Source organism: Bombus huntii, chromosome 4 (genome assembly GCF_024542735.1).
Source record: "Bombus huntii isolate Logan2020A chromosome 4, iyBomHunt1.1, whole genome shotgun sequence".
In the NCBI taxonomy this organism is placed as follows: Eukaryota; Metazoa; Arthropoda; class Insecta; order Hymenoptera; family Apidae; genus Bombus; species Bombus huntii.
The window spans coordinates 10,739,416-10,762,239 of NC_066241.1; the positions used below are offsets into that span (position 1 = coordinate 10,739,416).

Below are 22,824 nucleotides of genomic sequence, written 5' to 3' on the forward strand. Positions count from 1 at the left end.
TACATATGTATAGCTGTTTGTAACATATGTAAGTATAGTTGCTAAGAAACATGTTTGATCCATATTTGTTGTACATTAAATTACCATAACGCAATATATCTAGGATGAATCGACGATATTAGTTTCGGTGACGTGTTTAGAATTTTAATATTTTCTTCATGAATAAAATTGTATAAGATATTCTACAACGTTTCATTTATCAAATCATCTTTTGATTAAACGCGAGAAAAGAATATCGGAATGGTAAATGAAACAAAATTTTGGGATGAAATTCGAAAAGACCTACCACGATATAAAAAGAGAAAACCCAGAGTTGTTCCTGCTTTCACCATTCAAGCTTTACAGGTAACACTTCAATATTCTAAACGTTATATTTATGTGAACTGATACTTATATATAATATATCTAGGAAAACACTGTAGTTAAAAAACCTCCTCGATATGAATTGTATAAACCTCAACCACCTAAACCATCAACTTTTCGAAAATTCTATGAATGGGGCGTATTTCCAGTTGCATTGGAAAAGGATAAATATGGGACAAAACTTAGCTGGAAAGTTAACATCGAGGATTTAGATTTTCATCATTATTTACCGTTATTTTTTGATGGGTTAACGGAAACTGAACAACCGATTAAGTTTATAGTAGAACAGGGAATATCTGACATGTTAGAACACGGTGGTCCTAAAATTTTACCTGTTGTGCCACAATTAATAATTCCTATTAAAAGTGATTTTTCTTTTTATTCTAATAAAAGATTTTGCAAACTGTATAAAATTGTGTTTATACGATTTTATAAATTCTTATTTATTGTAGAAGCCTTAAATACAAAAATGCCAGAAATTATGTGTACGACACTGAGAGCTCTTCAAAATCTTGTACGTTCAACAGATTGTGTTGGAGAAGCTTTAGTACCGTATTTTAGACAAATTTTACCAGTGCTTAATTTATTAAAAGATAGAAATGGTAAGATTTTAATCTATATTTATAATTTTATATAAAAATGATAAAAATTAAATTTGACATTCCAGTGAATCTTGGAGAAGGTATCGATTACTCACAACAAAAAGGTGAAAACGTCGCAGATATAATACAAGAAACTCTTGAATTACTTGAAATATATGGAGGTGAAGATGCTTTTATAAATATTAAATATATGATTCCTACATACGAATCTTGTATGATGAATTAAATAATACCTATTTATATTGTCCACTAATTATCTAGTAATGATTTTAAAATGTAAAACTCTAAAACTATAAAAAAATACATATTATCTTAAACATAATTGTTATTTATAAATATTATACAAAACATTATAAAGCATGGTAAATTATATAACACTCAATTATTCATACATAATGTTTGAATGCATGTTTCATTTCATTTCATTTACACTTTCCCAGCATCTTCCTTTAACGTTACCGTTCTGTTAAAAACGAGCTGTAAAAAGCGAATGAAATTAGTAAGAATAGTAATATTTAAATTTAGATACCACAGTTATAATTACTTTTTCTGATGTTGTATCCGGATCTACAGAGAAAAAGCCAATACGTTCAAATTGAAATTTTTCAAAAACTTTCGCTGAACGTGCCAAACTTGCATCAATATATCCAACGATTTCTTTCTTACTCTGTGGATTAATATCACTCAAGAAACCGTTTGGTACTTCATTAGAATCTTCAGGATTTTTGTGTTTAAATCTGAAAATTGTATTATGAACAAATAGAACATTGTAACTATTAGATCAATAATAATAAATTATTACATTAACTCAATACTTACAAACGTTCATATAATCTAATGGATGCTAATATAGGATTTGATACCCAGTGTATAAAAGCTTTAGGCTTGTTAGTTTCAGAAATGGATTCTTGTGTAACAATCAAATTCACGATATTACCCATGTTATCTTTTTCAATTTTTTTTATCGTTAATACTATCCCTACATGCTTTAAACCAACAGATTGATTTGGTGTTAAACGTCTAAAATCTTTTTCTGCTTTCTATAAATGCGTAATGACATCTTTAATAGAATGATAACAAATATTTTCTATCATATATTTGAACTGAAATAGCATTATATACCTCTTTGAAATCAGATGCCTCAATATATACAATTTCATCAAAGACAATCTCATGTTGTCCTTTATCTGGTTCATTAGGAAAGTTAGGAACTGTTAGTTTTATAGAATTTTCATGAGGAAAATTGCTAATGGTTACTTTTAATGGTTCTAGAACTGCCATATGTCGACTTGCAGTTACATTTAAAAAATCTCTCACAGATGCCTCTAAAACAGCTGGATCAACAATTACTTGAGCACCAGTCACACCCATTTGTGCACAAAAATTATTTATAGCATCAGGTGGAAAACCACGTCTGCGAAGAGCTGTTAATGTAAATAATCTACAAAAAATATATGTACAATAAGCATCAAAAATTTATATTTTCAAATGTATTAATGTAATGAATTTTTACATTAAAACATACCTTGGGTCATCCCAATCAGATACAATACCTTCATCAATCAACTTACTGATTTTTCTTTTAGAAACAACTGTATAGCATACATTTAATCTACCATACTCCCACTGCACAGGACAGTAAATATCTAAAGCATTACAAAGCCAATAATAAGATGATCTTCTTGACTGAAATTCTTTGGTGCAAAGAGAATGAGTTATATTTTCTATGCTGTCACATAAGCAATGTGTATAATCATAAGTTGGATAAATACACCATTTATCTCCTGTCCTATGATGAGGAACATATTTTATTCTATATGCAACTGGATCTTGTTTCCCTTCTTCTAATGTTACTTTCATTCTTAATGTAGCTTCACCTTCCTCAAGCAACCCATCCTTCATATCCTATATAGAAAATTATAGAGTTAATCAAGAAATTTTATGATATAACTTAAAATTTTGTACATACCCATAAAACATTTAAACCCATTAAAAACATTTAAATAATCAAAAATTTTAAGCTACAATAATTTATCTGAAATAAATAATTATTACATGAAATAATTGTAAACTCTCTGAAATAGGTCTATCACGCCAGGGACTTGGAGGTGGGTTGAAACCTTTTATTTCTTCACTAGACTGATGACAAACATATGCTAAATCCTTTTCAATGAGAACTATAGCCCATTCATACAACTGTTGAAAGTAATCAGAAGAATGAGTAATTTTAGCTGGTTTATACCCAAGCCATTCTACCATTTCACGAATACCAATAAAAAATTTCTCTTCTTCTTTTTCAGGATTTGTATCATCATAACGTAGATAACATATTCCATCATGGGCTGCTGCATACCTGCAATAGAATTATACTTGAAATATAATTTATATTACAGAAATTAAGAATCATATCTATAACAGGATACAGCATACCCAAAATTAATATTAATTGCTTTTGCATGACCAATATGTAGAATTCCATTAGGTTCTGGTGGAAATCTAGTTATTACTTTGCCATCTGTTATTTTTAAATGTTCTTGAAGTAATTTGTGTGTATTTGGTGTTATAATATATCCTTCAGTTTTATAATTTTCGCCTGGTTTATGAAAATGAACTTTAGTTTTCATTAATTCACTTATTGTCTGAGCATCTGTTTTCTCATTTGTTGCTGTCACATCTTTTGGTTCCACTAAATAACAGTTAGGAAGCTTTTAAATAATGAATTATAATACATAAATTACATATAGATGAACATATTATTTGCATTAATACCATTTGATTTACCTTTTTCTTTTCCTGATTTTTGTGCTTTTGCTTGCTTTGCTGGTTTAGGTAGTGGTACAAGATCAGAGTCACATTTTGGACCTAACAAATCAAGCATTTGAACATCAAATTCATTTTTCACTGCTTTTCCATCAGCCCATTTTAGAGTATTACGTACATGTTGCATTAATGGACCAATATTAAAATGGTACCTGTAAAAACATTTTGTTTTGTAAAACTCATAAAATTCTTAACAATATGAATGCTAAATTTTCAATATTAATGTTAAAAATATAACATATATACCTTTTCTCTATTATTTCCACTTTATGTGTGCTTATTACTTTCTCAACTTCACGTTCTATTTCTTCTGGAGATATAACAATACCTATACCACATTCTTTCTCAAAAGCAGATACATTGACATATCCTTCTATATGATTAAGTAAATAATCTAACCCAGCATCTAATCTTTGAGTTGTATCTAATTTCTTTTCAGCTATGTATTTAGCAAGAAATGACAATTTATTTGCAATCTGATTCTTAATTTTCGAAGCAAGTTGATATAACAAAATTCCAATTTCTGATGTAATAATTCCATACTTATTAGCCTACAAAAAATAACACATGGTATAATCAGATATTACAAAGGTATAATAATGCTTACATTTTGTTCAAATATAAACAAGTGAAAAGGTTTATAATATGTAATTCAAACTTATAAGATTACATCACTAAATAATAAAAAACGTAATTAAAAAGATATCTTGTATGTATAACTTACTAACCTCTATTATAGCAAGTTTCAAATTATTGGAAACTTGTTTGTTTTTTAGAGTTTCTTTAGCTTTTTGTTCACTTAAACCAATAGACTGAAATAATTTTACGTCGTCTTGTGAATCCATCATCATATTTTCTTCTTTTCTTCAATACGTAATTTAGTGTGATTTTGAAGCCGGGAATTAAGACATATGTGTACGAGATACTTGGTAAAATTACTTGGTAAATACGTGGATTTTAAAGCAATAATGTGATAAGAAATATAATCTTTTCCAAGGAAATTATTATATTTTTCTACATATTAAATCTCGTATATTTATCGTTATGCTTATGTTTTACAACCAATCAATTACATTTAAGATTTTTACATTTTATTAATTAAAAAATATGATAAAAAATTTATATATATACAAATTTTATATAAGGATTATATTAAATTACTTTAATATTAAATAATGAAATCAATAAATTAATAAATTGACAAACTTTAAAAATATAAAATTTATTTTGCAGAAATATCCTAATCAACTATCATAAAATTACTAAATTTTTAATAGATAGGTACAATATGTTTTACTTTCGATAAGATACCTATATTATCTTAAGTGTCAAATTGATAGTATTCTTCATTGAAAAATTTTATATAACTAATATTTATTATTTTAAAAATAATACAAATTTAACACATGTTTTAATTAATTAAAAGTTAATATTGGTTATGTTACACATATATTTGTGTACAATTAAAACTAATTGCTTTTCAACAGATACACAAAATGTGACATTTTAAATTATTATTTATAAATAAAATACATATATGTACATACACATATACAAAAAGTAGTTAAAAATGAATGAAAGCGATGATGATGATTTACAGTTATGTCCTACGACACTTGCTGCCTTAAAAGAGTTTCTTAAAGAAAAGGAAGAAAGAGAAAATCAGTTAAAACATACTTTAGAAAATCAACATTTAGATGTCTCTTTTGATGAGAATTGGGTAAGTTAATTTTTACTAAATAGATTAGTAGTCCTTAACAATTCATATTTATTTGTAAATTTGTAATTTGTGAAATAGTTTATTAATTAATTTTATATTTTACGATTAAGATGTTTAATGATTTAATAATTTGAATTCTAGCAATTAAGTCAATTTTGGTATGATGACAAAACAACAGATACTCTTGTAAAAGGTGCTATACAGTGTACAGAGTCTGATGGAAAAATTGCATTAATATCATGCCCTACACTTTATAGTAAACTGAAAAAAACTTCTGGTGAACGAAAAGGTTTGAAAATATGTTATTTGTAATTTCATGATTTATGTAATATCAAATATGTTATTGTTATTATTAATATTAATTATTTATTTACAGTCACCCTTTTTGAGTATGATGAACGTTTTAAAGCATATGGTTCAGATTTTGTACCATACAATTATAAATTTCCTTTAAATATACCTGGAGATATGTCAAACTTTTATGATTTAGTGATAGCTGATCCACCATTTCTTTCTGATGAATGTTTAACAAAAACTGCCCTTACAATAAAATTCTTAGCCAAAAAGGATATTGTACTTTGTACAGGTACTTTTCATAATCAATAATCAATTTTTTAGTTCTTAATTACTTTTATTCTTACATTGCAGGTGCTATTATGAGCGATTTGGCAGAGAGATTATTGAATGTTAAAATTTGCAACTTTGTACCTCAACATCGAAATAATCTTGCAAATGAATTTTACTGTTATTCAAATTTCGATTTTGATAAAATGTTACAATAAAACTGTGTAATAAAGAAATTGTACACATATAAAATTTTAGCGTTCTATGTTACCTGGTATTACTAACTTAACTCAATATAAAAAGAAATTTAAATTTACGATTATTCGTTATTTTCAAATTTCATATATATTTTTTTGAGCTTATGTTACTTCCGGTATATTAAATACAATTTTTAATGTTTCTCGTATACGAATATTATCGAATATTTAATGAAAATATTTTTCTACCTAATCAAGTAATTTTCAGTATTGTAAAGAAAATTTTTATATAAATTTAATTTCTTTTAATTAGGAAGTGAAAGATATTGGTCATACTGATACATTTGTAACATATTCGAATAAAATAATAAAATTTGATAATTTAGTTTACAATTTACTACATATTAGTTATTTTACAATGTCTACTATAAAATATGCTCTACTTTTGTTTTATATATACTAATATATAAAGTAGCAATCAATATATGATCATAACAATAATCAGATAGAAATAAAATTTTTTTCAGTTTCTGAATTTAAACTCCCTAGACAGAAAAATATAATCTCTAGGTAAACAGATGTGAAAAGAAGACACGCGATGGAAAGCGTAAATATTTACATTTCTTGAGTGTTTGTGAGAGTAATTTTTATTTATAATCATGATAGACGGAAACATTTCCATGGAGGAGGATACAGAATTACGAGATTTGGTGGTACAAACACTTGAAAACAATGGTGTTCTTGCAAAAGTCCGGGTACGATAAAAATTTTTTTAAGAACTATATTTTTTTTATAGGTTATGTAGATCACATCAAAGAACTTTCTCCCATCAAAATTATATTTTTTGTCGTAGTATTGATTTAACAATTTTTTATAATGTTTATAGGCGGAACTCAGGGCAAGTGTTTTCTTAGCTCTAGAAGAACAAGAATCTGTAATGGTATGTTCTACAGTAGATAAATGCAAACAATTTTTTTTATATATTCATGCACAAAAGTTGTTCTTTTACATCATTTTAAATCATAGCTGGTAATAATAAAATGTACAAAATAACAAAAGTAAATAACAAACTTGAATTAATAAGAGTTGCAATTAAATTTCAAAATTATATAATATTTGTCAAAGTCAACAAAATTATTTTGGATTAATTAATTTTGATCATAATTTTGATGTCCATCAGTAACAGTAGATAGAAGAATGTATTTTGTTGCTCCAGCACTACAGCATCTGTGTGTATGCATAGTTTGTCATAGTTTATTTTTACATTATTTAAATAAATGTTCATTCCTATATAGATTTATAAATAGCAAATATACATTTGATATATATTAAAGTAAATAACAACATCAGACAATGTTATAATTATAGTTTTCATCATGTAAATTAAATATTTCAGAACCCTGAACCACTTCTCAATAAAACTGTAAAACAGTACCTGGCTAATTCAGAGGGAAAATTATTGTTTTCCTTGGTTAGGGAGTTCCTAGAGTATTTTGGTCTTGATTATACAATATCTGTATATGATCCAGAAACTTATTTTGGAAAAGAATATAATTATGTTGGAAGAAATAAATTATGTGAAGAATTAGGTATTGAATCCAATGAGCCATTGCTTGGAGAAATTTTAAAAAATAGCATGAACAGTGCCTTTAATAACACACAGAAGGTATGTAGGTTAAGATTGTAAGATAAAATATTATAAATATTTTAAAAAATTAATTACCCAGAAATAAAACTGTTACAATTACGAATATTTTTATAGAATGAAACTGACAGCAAATTTAGTACAACTGAAACTACAACAAATATTGCTAATGCCACATTTGAAATTTCCATTCCAAAAGTATTAAATAATGAAACTACATCATTGTCAAATGATAATGATGTATCGGATAAATTAGAAAGCATTTCACAGCAAAGTCCAAAACTTCCAATAAATGTGACAATAACTGATAAGAGAAATAAAGAAACATCTGTTCATGTTTCAATAGATGATTTAAAGTGTGAGATGCAAAATGATTCTCTCAGGAATAGTACAACTTCTGAATACAATGAAAAGAACGATGGAATTGATAGCAAAGGGAACAATAGTATGAATTTTGATACACTCCCTACAAGTCCAAATGGCACAAGTACAGTGATGAATCATACAACAAAGGAGACTGAGATAGATACACTCATTCAAACAAGTTTACTAAATAAAACCGAGCCTTTAATTAAGTTTGATGAATCTATAGTTACTGAAATGCAAACAAATCAAAATGAAGATATAAGTAAGCAAAATAATATAAATAGTTTGGAATTACAAATAGTAAATAATATACAAAACAGAAAACCAGTTAATACTGGAAACAGTTTTGGAAAAACTGTATACTTCGAAGAAATTATTGTTGACGGAAAAAGAGAAAATATTAATGATATACGTAATACTGATACCTTTTTACAAGATTTACCATCTTTAGATAAAAAATCACATTCTATACTTAGCGATCTCCCACCATTAAATAGTAAAAAAACTAATATTAATGATTTGAAGGAATTAATGGATATTGGGCTTGGTATGTTGTTGCATATCTTTGAAACATATTTCTCATAATCTTTGTATCATAAACATAATATTTTCAGGAACTGATGGTATAGATAATTATGAAGAAGATTTTGTTTCATCTGCGTCTGGTAGTGCTTATGATCAAAGTCCTTCGAAGGATCCTGAAAAATCAAATAGTCCAATAAAATTACAAACGAAAAAACAAGATAAAATTCACAGTACTAATAGCGAGGACATAAGTGAAGAAATTGAAGATATAAATGATATACTAAGCAGCACATCATGTGTAAGTAAATTTTATATGAATTTAGATGCATTTTTTGATACATAATTTTCCATATAAAGATGGTTTTACATATATATATATATAATTTTTTTTGAGTATTGCATGTATAATTCCATTTTAGCTTGAAGATATAAACATGGATAAAAACATGTCAAATTTTGCAACGGGTATTACAGCAAATTGTGCAAAGGAACTGTAATTCATAAATTGCACTAGTGAATTACTGTAAGAACTAAAATGTTATTTCATTTAGAGCATTGATATTCAATATCCTCCTATGTCAGGGCATCAAGTATATTAATGCAAATTGCTATGAATTCATGAATTTGCAAAATTATTTTGGTTTCTAACATGGCACTGCCATTTGTGGCTCAATACTTATAAGTTCCCTACAAAAAAACGTAGAAGGGAAATGTCTGAATATATATTTATAAATGTTATATTTTCACTACTTTGTAAGAACTTTTTGTCAAAAATGTATTTTTATAAATCATGAATTTCATTTTAACAGTATTTAAGAAAAATAATTTTTAAACAAAAAATATTCTACGAAGGATATTATATTGGTTATGACATGAGAAAACTCAACTTTTTATAAAAATATTACACAAATTTTATTAAAAAAGATGAGATGTTATAAACTGATAAACTGCCATTACTCTCTGCTATTATTGTAATAAAGTGTTAAATTATATTTTTAGTAATTGAGAATATTAAAAATAAGAATCATATAAAAGTTCCATTAAAAATTTTTTATAAAATACACGTTGTAAACATATTTATAATTTTATAATGTAATAAGAAGTAGTTACTTAAAAATTCAAAAATTAAGTTGATATCAAAAACAAAGAAACACTATTTAATTAAAATGAATATACTATTAAATCATCTTTTTAAGTTATGATACATTATTAACTAAATTAGAAGAGTAATATTAAAACTCTTGCTTGTAAGCTTTCAGACAAACTGCCTTCTACGTTATTCTGTAAATATGTCTAGTATTATTACTTATAAAGCCAATTATCTCAATGTTAAAATATCTTAAAAAAGTGAAAAGTAATCAGTTACATTAATGGTTGTTGAATACTTAGTTATATCTTTCTGAAAAAATTTTGTAGCAATTTTGTTATGTTTATCAAAATAATTCCTGTGTCTGATTTTATGACTGAAGTATCATTACCTCATTTAACTAAAGTTACTGGTATAGTATTGATAGCAATATCAGTAAATCATCCGTCTAAAAATGGATTGCCTAAAAAATATATAAAATTATTTTTCTTCAAAGATAATGGTGCTAAATGCATAAAACGAAAAGTATTTATAAAAGTTGAAGTTGATATTCAATGAAAGATTAGGTGCTTATATGTTTTCTTGCATCCATGAATCGTAATATTTAAATAACTAACGAGAGCTTTAGACTAAGTAATTCAATTTTTGGGCAATCCAATACCTTGATAAACATATTGTTATAAATATACTATGCCCCAAATAAGATGCAATAACTAAGTACAATTCATAATGGATCAACTGGATGCTTGACAAATCAAAATCTGTTTGTACAGCCTGCTTCCTTCACAAAACTTTGAGTAGCACACAATTACTGTAATGTCATCAATAGTAAATATTGTAAATGATTCAAACAAAGAGATTTCATAATTGATTAATACGCCTTAGAATTTTAATTGTATAACAAGAGTTTATTTATAATAATATTATAATTATGTCATTAACTTATTCTACATACCACATAACTCTAGTTCTACATAACTAGAAAATTGCTGTTCTTATTATAAAGATATCTAAGATATACACATAAATAAACATATTATTTTTAGTAAAACAAAATACTGTTATAACATATTTTATTTTTCATCTTTTTTTTATAACACATATTAAAAAATAAGTTGTTTATTTAGAAATTATACCATTAATCATATAAATCATTTGAATGAAGTAAAATCTTTACTTTTACAGTATTAAGTATAATGAAATCCCTTAGTTTGAATCAGCTTTTATTTCTATGTATATATTAAAGCAGGTGTGTTCCTGACCAATCAACGTGGTTACATTTTAATATTGATATAACATATAATTTTATAAAAACAATTTCAGGATGATACTGAACATTCCTACACTTTATAGAATGTAAAATATAGATACATTCCATTGTTATTAAGATTATTGCACTTTTGTTGTATTGTTAGCATTAGTAAAGAAATTTACATAAGTATTTTTCACCATAAATTATAAGAGAGAAGAAGAGAGAGAGTAATTTAAGAAATGTTTCACAACTTATCACAGTATATCGACAAATTTTATTTCACATTCTGATGAAACTAGAAAGTGTTTTTGTGTAAGCATTTCTATTGCAGGGTACACAAACATTTTTATATTTATGTAGTTTTGGAAATGATTTCAATTAATCCTAAGCTGATTAATATGAAATCTCACATTTCATATGCATTTTGGTATATATGGAAGTCTTGTTATATATATATAAATATATATATATAGGATGAATTAATAAGAATTCTTACCTGAAATGCCTCATTATTATTAAAGGATATCTCATATGAAATGCATAGTAGAGTCAAAGGATCCAATTAATGTATTTTAACTTCCTTATACCCCTTCAAAGGCAATGTATTTCATATGAAACACTTTTTAATCAAATCAACGGACATCAGGATATTTCAGATAACAATTTTTATTGGTTCACTCTGTATATAAATACTTCTTTCTTTTTCCCTTTGGAAAATTCATAACATGAATACATAATCTTTTATTTTCTATACCAAACATATAAGTAAGTACAGTATAAAAGAGATTGAAAAGATATATTTTTTAAAATTAGAAGAAATATTAATGAATTTCTTTTTTATACACATATATATCTACACCTATATACACATATCTTTGCAGCTGTTTTTTGATAACAAAAAGATATGTATAACTAATAACATCGATTTGTTATGTTACAAACTGTCTGTATTGATCTGTATATATGATAATGGCATATAATGCACTGGTATGCAAATTAATTATAGATTTTGCAAACATTGATATGAAATAGTTGTAATTATTGTTATTTACTAATTTATATTATCAAATTGAACAGATGAAGTATTAATAAACCACTCACAATATTTTTTCATACAGTTCTAGAGATTTATTTTTGTAACCACGTTGAAGTATTGGTAGCTATATTGTGCCTTTTAGTGTGTATGAATAAGAAACAATGCAAATACATACTATGGAATTGCGGGATTTACAAAATACCTAAGTTACTTATTTATGATTTTGAAGTACGATGTAACAATATTCATGTATATGTTATTTATTTTATAAAGATTTTTCTCTTTTGCAATTGCTGTGTATTTTACACCTTATAATCAATCCTAGCTTATACTTCATCAAACTTATTTAACAAAATTTTATATTTTTAAGTATTTATTAATTTTTCTGTAATTCTGGGAGAGATTATCTACAGATATATTAACAGATATACGAAAGATGGGAAAAAAGTACATTAAATAAATGAGACGCAAATTATAAATTTATGCATCTCTATTTATTTGTTAACGCTTTAGAAATACAGGTGGCAGTGTAATGTCACTGTGTAATATTAAAATTGGGTTTCTAATTTTTAAAATGTTACAAATGTAAAAATCTGTCTTGAAACTTAATCAGAAGTAATAACATTATATACAAAATTATTCAATATTTATAAATGACATAGATTTGCTAATAAATATACATAATAATTACAGTTATAATATTTCCTAAACAATATTTGGAAAATAGTTGGTATACAATTACACAATGTACAACCAGAAACAATTTATTTAACAATTTGTACTGTTACATTCTGTCATGCTCTCTCTGTATTCGAGCACTGTACGTTTTTGATACAAGATGAAATGCATCCATATATCGATCCATACACATTGCTACACATTTCTGTAAGTAAATTAAAATTACTTACATTGTTATATTAATATTAATGAAAATGTGCACTTACATCAAATATACTTTAATATATTTTATATTCTATGAGGTCTTATAACAATTTTTATTCTTATATTTTATTTATATTTGTTTACATTTATATATAGTATAATTCAATATATTTAATATAATTTCCACATATTGTTTATATAAATATTCACAATATTTATATAACATCATTAAATAGCTTTTTTATTATTCGTATTTAATAAAATATTTGCTATATCTTTTCTACGTTTGCTTAAATAATATTTACTTAATAGTGATATAAAAAATATTACATTTAAATTTATTTTATACTTTTAAGGCTTCGAACACGATAGGTTACATTTTATACTAAGGTTACGTTCTACAAACAAAAGAGGTTACCTGTTCGGTATTATCCAGAGAAGTACCGGGCCTAATCACGCATTTTTTAAAGCATTTTTCTGACATTTTCTGAAAATACGAAACCAGGTGATATATGTTATTCATTCATTTTAAATTTGCAAATGTATTTCTACAATCGTACCGAAAGCATTTCCTGTGCATTTGCAACGGCAACTTCTTGTTTAATTTGTTGCATAAGATCACTCTTTTCTTTATCAGTCAGGGATTCAGATGTAAGTGAATTCATATTTACAGTAAAGTATTAAGTGTTTCTTCAATGTAATAATAGCAAAATCAAAAACCACTTTGCTCCCGTTTGTTAAATCCAAACTACTATGTTCTTACCGGTTCGATCGATAAACCGGAAGCACGTGAAACTGCATCTTAAAAGGTCGTTTACAAATTTACAATTCTGAAATGTTGAACGAATTAATGTTTGTAATGTATTTGTATATATATTAATATATATATTATATTAAAAGATATTTAATTATTATGCATTCATTAATGTTTTTTTATCTTTATGCATATCTACTATAATCGCGGTGTTACGAAACTATTAGGATGAATTCTAATTTAAATGTTATTCTCATTTCAAAGAATTGGAACACATGAACTGTATACACTAGAGATTAGTAAGGACATCGCCGATGAGCATAGAAGAAATTGAGTCAAAAGTATGCTCCACGAATTACCGTCCCTAGCGATCAAACGGCCAAACTATATGCATGTTTCTTCTTCCGGTTCTTTCGATGGGAAAAACGTGCGTAATGTGTACTTACGTACATAGCATGGAAATGCATGACAATGGAAAGCAGAGTGTATGATCTAGGTATGATTCGTGGTGAGATTGGCAGTACTGTTTTTAAGTCAATTAACGGGCGCATCAACCTGAGTTGAATAGAAAATTGAAACATTACAAAATGCTGTCTAGTAAAGTATATATATTGTTTAAAAAATATATCAGTAAACATGACACAATATATAGTTTATAATGGTGTACTTTTAAAATTCCTGTTATTACTTTATAATTCTACATATCATTCTGTCCAAAATGGAAAACGATATTAATAAAAATGAACGATTGAAACTACATGTTGAAAGCCGGAACAACGTTATTTCTGAATTACAATGTGCATATGCGAAATATTCGTACCGTAACTCATGCGAATTAGGTTGTTTGATAAATGTTATCTTTATTCAATAATTATTTAATATAATTCATCTTTATGCTAATAAATTCGATGACTACCTAATAATAATTATTGAATAATTATGTTCAACGCAATTAATAAAATATTAATAAACTTTTTTATAAATAATTATTGATGCACAGGAAATTTTACAAGTAGTTTATCAGAAACAGATGGAAAATTGTATTCTTCTATCGTCGAGGATCTTTTAATAGAAATGAATGGAAGGGAATTAAAAAAATTTAGTGATAGTAATAATACAAGCTGTTGTCGGTGTAGACATTTGTTGAATATTCCTCGAGATCTTATTCAAACTTCTGAGAAGATATCGGATTATACGGGAGAATGTGTGGATGATTTAAATTTTGTGCAAAGTATGGTCTGGTTAAAGTCAGCCACAATGTTTATGAAAACTATTTCCGTCGAGCAATTTCATTCGGTATTTTATAAACAATGGAAGAACACAGGTAATGATACAAGAACTCGATATTTAATATTTTTAACAGATCTTTTTTGATATATTAAATTATTTCATTTATTTCATTATTTAGTTCGAAGTAGTCAAATTTCAATTGGAATTTATTACAGATTATTTAAGTAGTTGTTTCAAATAACTTCATGTGAATTTGTATCTTCAAACGGATAGTTAATATGTTGTAGTAAAATAATAAAAATAAAATTCCTATTTAAGGGTATACTACATTTTTTCTAGGAAAAGATTTTAATCTTTATAGTCAAAACTTAATGTCTGATATTGAAGAGGACGATTATAAAAATTTGAGCAATTCATTAAATGATGATCAACAGAATGATACGAATTTCGACATTGATTCAGAGTATATTAGTAATACTGATCCGTCACGCGATGTACACAATGAAAAACATAACACATTGCAACCTTATCACCAACAAATAAATCAAGAAATTGGAATTTTCACCGAAAAAGGAGTCAGCCCCTCCGTTTTTACTTCTTCTCAAAGTCTTGATAGATTCTTCAATGTACAACCTTGCATGCATCAAGATATTACTATGAAAAATTATATCATTCAAGATTCAGACGAAGAGTGCTCTTCTGTTTCTGACCTAATTAAAGATTCTCTGGAGAGTCAAAATACTAATAACATAGTACGAAACGAGAAAGATAAAACATTACTCGAAGGAAGCGATTTTATCAAGGAAAAATCGGCAGAATTATTTTCCGAGGACAGCGATGTTTTAACGAGAACTTTATTCGGAACGAGAGATGATCTAACTGTTGCTTCAGACGATAACGATTTTTCAGACATTATTTTATCTAACAAAAATTATTCATCATATAAACAGAATTGTAGTCAGTTAAGAGAACAATTAATTTCAAAGTCGAATAAGCAGATAGTGAAACCATTGACACAAACTTGTGATTCGAATTTTTTCAATGAAAGTCCTATAATTTCACCGAATCGGATTAATAACGCATGCTCGCTTCAAGAAGACAGCGCTTACGATACTTATCAATTAAGCGCAGAATGGTTACCAACGACGAATTGCATTTATAATGAAGATATTAGTATCTCGCCTAGTCAAAAAATTGCTAATATTACTCCTTATGAAAAAAAAGATATCGTGAATTACACGCATGATCTGGAGTCTCTTACCATAGATATGACACAGAAAAATTGGACTTCCAAACAAAATTTATCTTGTTCGCAACAAGAAAACGATAAAAACACAAACGATGACGGTGAAGAATTGTGCGTGCAAAATAGACAAAGATATAAAAATTTGATCGAAGATGCAGAATACGAAAGAAGTAGCAGCAAGAGAAAGAAATTAAAATCTGTCCATGAAACGACTGTATCTAAGGCTACCAAAAAAGAAGAGAAGAAAATTTCTTCGAAATGGTTGAAATTTACGCTTGATACTCTAAATGTGGACGACATTGCTTTTAAGTCGATAAAGGCGATTCTTATGGTTCTCCAAAATGAGAGAATAGCGAAACAATATATGAGAAAAAGATGTTGGAAAGATACTTTAGAAGAACAGGCTGTAAACGCGATATTGGATTACTGTGACGTTTCTGAAGCTGAAAATAAAACTAATGAGTATACGCAAGAAATTGTGCAGGTAGTGACTGATATCCTGGATAAGAGTATAGGAACTAGTGAGTTTAACAAGGTAAATTATAATATATATAATTTCTATTATGGATACAATACATAAAATTAGCTATATTTATTAACTTTTAATAATAATTTTTAATGCGCAATTGCTAATGTTAAATTGAATGCTATAGCGCGTATTGCATAATACATGTTAGATATACTTGTAAGTATAATATATGCACAGACATTTAAGGAATAGAATATGTCAATTCCTTGTCATTAGAGATAAGAGGAGAAGTAAAAGTTGAACATAAAAGTTATAGCCATAATAAATGGGTAAAGTTATTAGTCATAATACAAGGAAATTATGATAGTAGCTTTTAAAAAATGCATTGTTTTAAAATACAAAACACATCTTTACACTTTGTTAGAATTGGAGATATTCCTAAAAAATTTTTAAATATTTATATGGTAATATTTAGACACGAAATTATTCTCTTATTTAATGTCATGTTTTTTTTATTTAGGTTACAATACTGACTCATCAGATCTCCATTATTTTACAATTATGCAGTTCTATGAAAGTTTGTGTCGAAATAATAAATTACTTAACTGCAAAACTAAAATCTTACGGAAATATTTTAATCTCTCTGATAAATAACAAAAAGGCCGATGTACATAGTGTAATAAATCAATTACATATTATCTTTTATACTTTAAATTTTTGCTTACAAAAATATCGAGCAGTTTTCTGTAATAAAGAAAATAATCAACTTGAAAAAGAAGAAGTAATACCACCTGTCGTCGATTTATGGAAAAAACAACTGAATTTCGAAGGTATAATAGTAAAGGATAGTATACAGACAAGGGAACGAAGGTGGTTAATGATTTTGGATGATTTTGCAGTAATTGCTATAGAAAATTTTGTTCAATTTGCAAAAAAAGCGCAAAAATTAGTCAATTTATTGACGTATGAATAAATGATTTCGTTTTAAGTGCACCATTTTAAACGTAATTTTAGTATATTGAGATATATACCAGGTACTAAATATCATATTCTATATGTATATAAAAGTCTTATAATATTTTGTATATAGTAAATACATTTTAAATATTAAAGCATTAAGTATGTTCTTTATTTGATTTATACAATTTTCCTTAAAATTTCACAACTATTTGTAAATTATAATATCTACGTACTCAATATATCATATTTTATATATTCCAATTACCTATACAATGACTATATTACTATAAACTGTTATTAAAGATATTGAGATTTCAATGTTGAGAGCAAGAGATTAAAGAGATTACAGAGAGAGAGAGAGAGAGATGTTTTAAAGAGTTTTTTAAAATTATTCGAATACTTGCAACGAATCTGAATTGATTAATACAAATTAATTACTAATAAAGTAATAACTAATAACAACGTAAATGTAATACTTTTCAATGTATGCGATACAGATCTGCTATAAATAGCATTATCTGGTATTATAGGAAGATCAATCTTTTTCCAGTTACATAATCGTTCTGCGTTTTGCGGTAATAGATCCATTATCGAATACAAAAAAGTTTTAATCGGGCAAATTTCTGTACAATTTGGCATTTTCAAAGAGAGAGTGATACCATCTACTCCCGTATAGTAATTAATCTGAAATAATAATAATTTTAATATCGTTTAATCAGTTAATTAATAGGATTTATTATGTATGTATAAATGCTTAAAGTAATTAGAAAAATTACACTGTTAATAATATTATCGATTAATAAAAATTAAATTAAGTTCTTTTAATTAACTATTACATAAAATCTTTTGTTACGTCTTTCTCTCTTATGAATATATGTATGTCACATTCTTAATTATTCCATATTGATTATTATTTTGTTTTTATCTTGCTTAAGTAAATAGCACTATCATCGTATTTTATAATTATTGTCGAAAATATATTTTAACTTTTAATTATTTTACGAATCTCGTAATTATTTTCAACATTCGTATCTGTAATGAAATAAAATAATGTAAGAGTATGTATACCTTCACTCCGTAACTTTCTGTTTCATTGTCAAAGTACAGTTCAAATATCACAGAGGCGGCTTCGTTAGGAATATGTGGTGACCATAGATTTAGGCCTTTCAAAACACCAACGATATTTCTTTCATTGCCGCTATACATCATGAGCTTCCGTTGTTTAGGAATGCGTCCATTGATATACATCAGCGAATTTGCTAAAATTTCTTTTAGAATCGTTCCTCCATTTAATTGCTTTTGTAATGAGGTTTGCCAAAGGAGATCATATTCCAACAACGACACAGTGTACATTGCTCCATCAGGAAAGATGTCTTTTGCCCAGTGCGGGAGCGATTGTTCTAAGTCAGCCTGCAATAACATTCATTTTCACTTATGTTCTCTAAGGTTCATTTAACCGATACACGTGATACGCTTGACACTTTGAACTTGTCGTCAATAATAATAATCCGACGGCGATAATTTAAAAAACCTAACTAACTTAAAAACCTTCTAACTTAAAAAATAACGAAAGACTATCGAAGTAATAAAAGTTAAGCACTATAAACGATGTACACACATTTTACCTCAAAAAAACTTTTACATTGCGATATTTTTGTTTCAGATATGATTAATAATAGGAACGTATCGATTATACATCATGTTCGTTCATGTCCAATTTTACAAGGAGCTGCTCATTTAAATATCTTACTTTTGTCTCAAGGACAGCATATAGTAAAGCCACTTCCGATGGTCGTTGAACTTTTATTCCAATAGATCGAGATATATGATCGAACAAAGATGAATAATCCGATACTCTATCCCGCACTTGAGCCATATTCAGCACTTTTCCCATTTCGAGAACGAAATTCGGACACTGTATTCCCATTAATAAAGTATCTTCCTGTGCGACAGTGTAATCTACAAAATTGATAAATTACTATATTTTTTCTATATCGTTTACCTATTGCACTTTCTTTACGAATTTTTCACAGGTTCGTTTGTCAGGATGCTTGAAAAATTTGTAGCGAAAGTTAAAAAAGATTTAACTAGAATTACACGTTTTATCATCTACGATTTCGTAAGCTTCTTCTTGAAAAAATATTTCGCCATTCGATAATGAATGTTTTTAAATAGATTTTATAGGCTTCTATACAGAGTACTTAATATCTTGTCTTATACAGTTATATTTATATTTGTGAGGAACTTAAAGATGCAAAAATCCACAGAATGAGTATGATATGCAAAAACGTATAAAATATCCAAAATATAATATTTGTTCTGATATCTAGGGGAGAAATAAATTTTTTCGTAGCTCCCACTTCTTTATCTATATCTTAGTAAAAATATAAATTTGCCATTAAATTGTATCTGCAGTCTAATGATGACATTATGTTGTATTCGATGAATAAGACTAGTAGAGGCACATTCCAGATAAGATCGTCTCACTGTCAGAAAGAAATTATTTCCATTTGGATATACGAGGTCCAACATTGTGTATCACTGTCTCTTGAACGAAATTGACATGTTTCCCTTAATTCTCTTTAGTACCGAACTAAGGACAGTACTTGTTCGAATATTTCATTATTTGATAGAAATTAACAAATGAGAAATGAATGAAAATGCTATGAATTTTTACCTGTGGATATTGGCTGCCAATTTATATCGGCGCTCCACCTTTGAATTTCTGCTGGAGGCCAAAGACCTGCATTTACTAATTGACCAGATAGCATCGACAGTGGATATTCGGCCGTTTGCATTTTCATCGTCTCAGACATGTAAAGATCACCCAAAAATTCACCGTACACCTTTCGTAAATGGACTCCTAGATTATACATGTTAAGCATGCTGGCCTGTTAAACAAGATTAATCTAGAGTTATCATTCGTCATGCTCTTAATTTATATCATGTTTTATTAAGTAGTAGAACAAATAAAAATGTTAAATCAAGTATTATCCACACGCACGATACAAAGATACTTCCAAAAAATTTCGATCAGGATGAATTCCAAAGGATCGAAAGATCATGATTGATCATAAATTTAAATTATTTCCACGACTCTATGGAGTATTTGTCTGTTTGATAAACTTGCAAAGTCATTAAAGTTATTTAGATTCATCATATTGAATGAGTCACTATTGATAGTTGTCCAAAGTACAACTTTCATTTAATGAACAAATATCTTTCAATGTATAAAAAGAAATTCGCGTGGAATTTTAAATATCGTATGATAATTTGTAATGCTATTTCTATCAAATTTTTATAAAAATTTGTATAATTCATAAAGCGCTAAGTAAATATAAGATAAATATCAATTTGTAGATTCATCAGAAAGTTGCATCGTTAACTGTATAGTAACTGTTAAAATGTAAATTATAAAAAGAGTTATGAAAACGATATAATCATTTTTGGATCAATTGCTGTATCCACGCGCACGGTACGAAGATTGTTTTAAGAATTTCCATCAAAGAACAATAAGTTATCTCCTGTACTTGCTTCGATTATCTTCAATATTTGTTTAGATTTCCAGGAAATTGTCTATACAGAAGATACTCAACACCAATGGTAAGAATTCGGCTATGAAATCAATGGGAGAATATTCTAATAAAACAAATTAAAAATTATCCACCGACCGAGTAAATAAATTTCTGGATGATTAAAAGACGAAATATTATATGGAAAACGAATTAACGAAAACTTTAGCCAGAAATGACTGATTTCATTTCTTTTAGAAAGAAATTGACAAAAATGTCCAATTGGCTTAATATGTAATTTTAACACAACAGTTTCCTATTGAAAATAAAATTCATTACATAAGCTGGCTCGTTATCAATGTTAATGTCTACATATGCTCGTAGATAATACATGAATATATGTAATTAGCTGACATATTTTCCAAAACTATATTTTAATTTTCTCTACTAATGAAGGTCAGTACTGAACTTTTTTTAGCAGGGCGTTTTAATTTATCAGTTTTTTTTTTTTTTTAAAGGAAGGAAAGGAACTTACGTTAGGCATACTGAGTGGAGCTGTGTTAAAGTATTCGTAAGTTAAACTGCGTGGTAAATTCATGTCGTTGTTACCTATCAAATCCAAAATTGGAGCGTGCGTTTTATGAGCGAATACCTGAAAAATTATTTCGAGTGTTATAGCAGCTTATTCTGTTAGGTTCTCGCTTTTTAAGGAAGAATAAAATAAAATTAAAGTAAAAGAAAAACAAATAAGAAAGCTTTTAGCGAAACGCATTTGGTCTCACGCAATTTTTATTTTATTTAAATATCCTGATCCTTACGATCTGCACTAACTGCAATTCTGGTACACATTCGGCAGATCTTATTACGATATACAGTATGCTTAGCACAGATACAACCACTTTCATCTTCAGTTCTTTCGGTTCTTATTTCACGACACAAATCCCTAAAAACCATTCGACTTTAATTAAGATTTTATTTCTTTTATTTTATTTCTTTATTTCATTTTCGTCTCTCGCGACACTATCGTATTTATTTTTTTTTTTTTTTTTCATATTTCTATCTTACCTTTCCAAATTAAGAGGAACGTTCCGTTCATTTACGGCGAACGAAAGAAGTAAATATTTTTTCTAAGTCGTTTCACTTTTAGTCTTTCGTTAACAATAGAACATGATTTGCTTGAATAGATAACTACACGATTAATTATTAGACCGACAGATGCCTTGAAATAATACCGGCGTGTTTATAGGCAATTATCTACCTGTCGATGCTTTTGTGTTCACCGCAGACACATTTGTGATGCTGACACTTGTTCTAACTTCCCATGGTAACCGCGTCGCAGTGTCTGCTTCTTGGTGTGATGATAGCAATTAGATAAAGTATTTCTCGATGGTGTCCCCGAGCATTCGTGCATCAGCCGTGTATAAATTTAATCGGTAACCTTCGCGTGGAATCGTCAACTTATCACTGGTAGCGATCTACTGGGCTTTGTACAATTCCTGGCAATCAGTTCGCTTCCAGTTATAAAGCTTCGTAATCAAAAGATCACGGATCTTATAAAATGAAAGCGCATTCGATCGAAATTGTTTAATCTTGT

The 22,824-nt window shown here is 27.4% G+C and overlaps 7 protein-coding genes across 12 annotated transcripts; 4 read left to right on the forward strand and 3 right to left on the reverse strand.

Annotated features, from left to right (window-relative positions):
• The first annotated feature begins 63 nt into the window (after positions 1-63).
• Positions 64-1,281, forward strand: LOC126864911 (parkin coregulated gene protein homolog). Its single transcript, XM_050616789.1, has 4 exons — positions 64-345; positions 410-728; positions 816-965; positions 1,031-1,281. The coding sequence occupies exons 1-4, from the start codon at positions 241-243 to the stop codon at positions 1,189-1,191; spliced, it is 735 nt and encodes a 244-aa protein (XP_050472746.1). The 5' UTR covers positions 64-240; the 3' UTR covers positions 1,192-1,281.
• LOC126864895 (probable glutamine--tRNA ligase) lies at positions 1,267-4,661 on the reverse strand. Its single transcript, XM_050616756.1, has 10 exons — positions 4,514-4,661; positions 4,032-4,336; positions 3,747-3,937; positions 3,396-3,651; positions 3,021-3,318; positions 2,491-2,870; positions 2,088-2,406; positions 1,785-2,005; positions 1,510-1,702; positions 1,267-1,442 (listed from the first exon to the last, which is right to left on the reverse strand). Exons 1-10 carry the CDS (start codon positions 4,634-4,636, stop codon positions 1,392-1,394), a joined length of 2,337 nt encoding a protein of 778 aa, XP_050472713.1. The 5' UTR covers positions 4,637-4,661; the 3' UTR covers positions 1,267-1,391.
• LOC126864913 (EEF1A lysine methyltransferase 1) lies at positions 4,345-6,321 on the forward strand. 3 transcript variants are annotated; one of them, XM_050616792.1, is made up of 6 exons: positions 4,627-4,727; positions 5,019-5,066; positions 5,273-5,505; positions 5,647-5,794; positions 5,882-6,091; positions 6,154-6,321. In XM_050616792.1, the coding sequence occupies exons 3-6, from the start codon at positions 5,356-5,358 to the stop codon at positions 6,285-6,287; spliced, it is 642 nt and encodes a 213-aa protein (XP_050472749.1). In that variant the 5' UTR covers positions 4,627-4,727; positions 5,019-5,066; positions 5,273-5,355; the 3' UTR covers positions 6,288-6,321. The 3 variants fall into 3 exon arrangements, with proteins under 3 accessions (XP_050472751.1, XP_050472750.1, XP_050472749.1); XM_050616794.1 differs by lacking the exons at positions 4,627-4,727; positions 5,019-5,066 and adding an exon at positions 4,345-4,475; XM_050616793.1 differs by lacking the exon at positions 5,019-5,066 and having other exon boundaries at positions 4,584-4,727.
• A 145-nt stretch (positions 6,322-6,466) lies between these two features.
• Positions 6,467-14,222, forward strand: LOC126864898 (myb-like protein D). Of its 3 annotated transcripts, none has more exons than XM_050616764.1 (6): positions 6,467-7,021; positions 7,153-7,206; positions 7,663-7,932; positions 8,029-8,824; positions 8,892-9,100; positions 14,078-14,222. In XM_050616764.1, the coding sequence occupies exons 1-6, from the start codon at positions 6,926-6,928 to the stop codon at positions 14,090-14,092; spliced, it is 1,440 nt and encodes a 479-aa protein (XP_050472721.1). In that variant the 5' UTR covers positions 6,467-6,925; the 3' UTR covers positions 14,093-14,222. The 3 variants fall into 3 exon arrangements, with proteins under 3 accessions (XP_050472721.1, XP_050472722.1, XP_050472720.1); XM_050616765.1 differs by lacking the exon at positions 14,078-14,222 and adding an exon at positions 12,871-13,007; XM_050616763.1 differs by lacking the exon at positions 14,078-14,222 and adding an exon at positions 9,222-12,467.
• Positions 12,926-13,847, reverse strand: LOC126864914 (mitochondrial import inner membrane translocase subunit Tim13-like). Its single transcript, XM_050616795.1, has 3 exons — positions 13,620-13,847; positions 13,478-13,546; positions 12,926-13,060 (listed from the first exon to the last, which is right to left on the reverse strand). The coding sequence occupies exons 1-3, from the start codon at positions 13,722-13,724 to the stop codon at positions 12,962-12,964; spliced, it is 273 nt and encodes a 90-aa protein (XP_050472752.1). The 5' UTR covers positions 13,725-13,847; the 3' UTR covers positions 12,926-12,961.
• LOC126864893 (uncharacterized) lies at positions 14,163-18,148 on the forward strand. Of its 2 annotated transcripts, none has more exons than XM_050616755.1 (4): positions 14,163-14,309; positions 14,814-15,137; positions 15,383-16,824; positions 17,279-18,148. In XM_050616755.1, the coding sequence occupies exons 1-4, from the start codon at positions 14,279-14,281 to the stop codon at positions 17,729-17,731; spliced, it is 2,250 nt and encodes a 749-aa protein (XP_050472712.1). In that variant the 5' UTR covers positions 14,163-14,278; the 3' UTR covers positions 17,732-18,148. The 2 variants fall into 2 exon arrangements, with proteins under 2 accessions (XP_050472712.1, XP_050472711.1); XM_050616754.1 differs by lacking the exon at positions 14,163-14,309 and adding an exon at positions 14,532-14,652.
• LOC126864902 (venom acid phosphatase Acph-1-like) lies at positions 18,110-22,526 on the reverse strand. The gene is made up of 8 exons (XM_050616776.1): positions 22,489-22,526; positions 22,296-22,405; positions 22,049-22,173; positions 21,766-21,882; positions 20,396-20,609; positions 19,469-19,677; positions 18,787-19,128; positions 18,110-18,402 (listed from the first exon to the last, which is right to left on the reverse strand). Exons 3-8 carry the CDS (start codon positions 22,133-22,135, stop codon positions 18,139-18,141), a joined length of 1,233 nt encoding a protein of 410 aa, XP_050472733.1. The 5' UTR covers positions 22,136-22,173; positions 22,296-22,405; positions 22,489-22,526; the 3' UTR covers positions 18,110-18,138.
• Between the last annotated feature and the right edge of the window lie 298 nt (positions 22,527-22,824).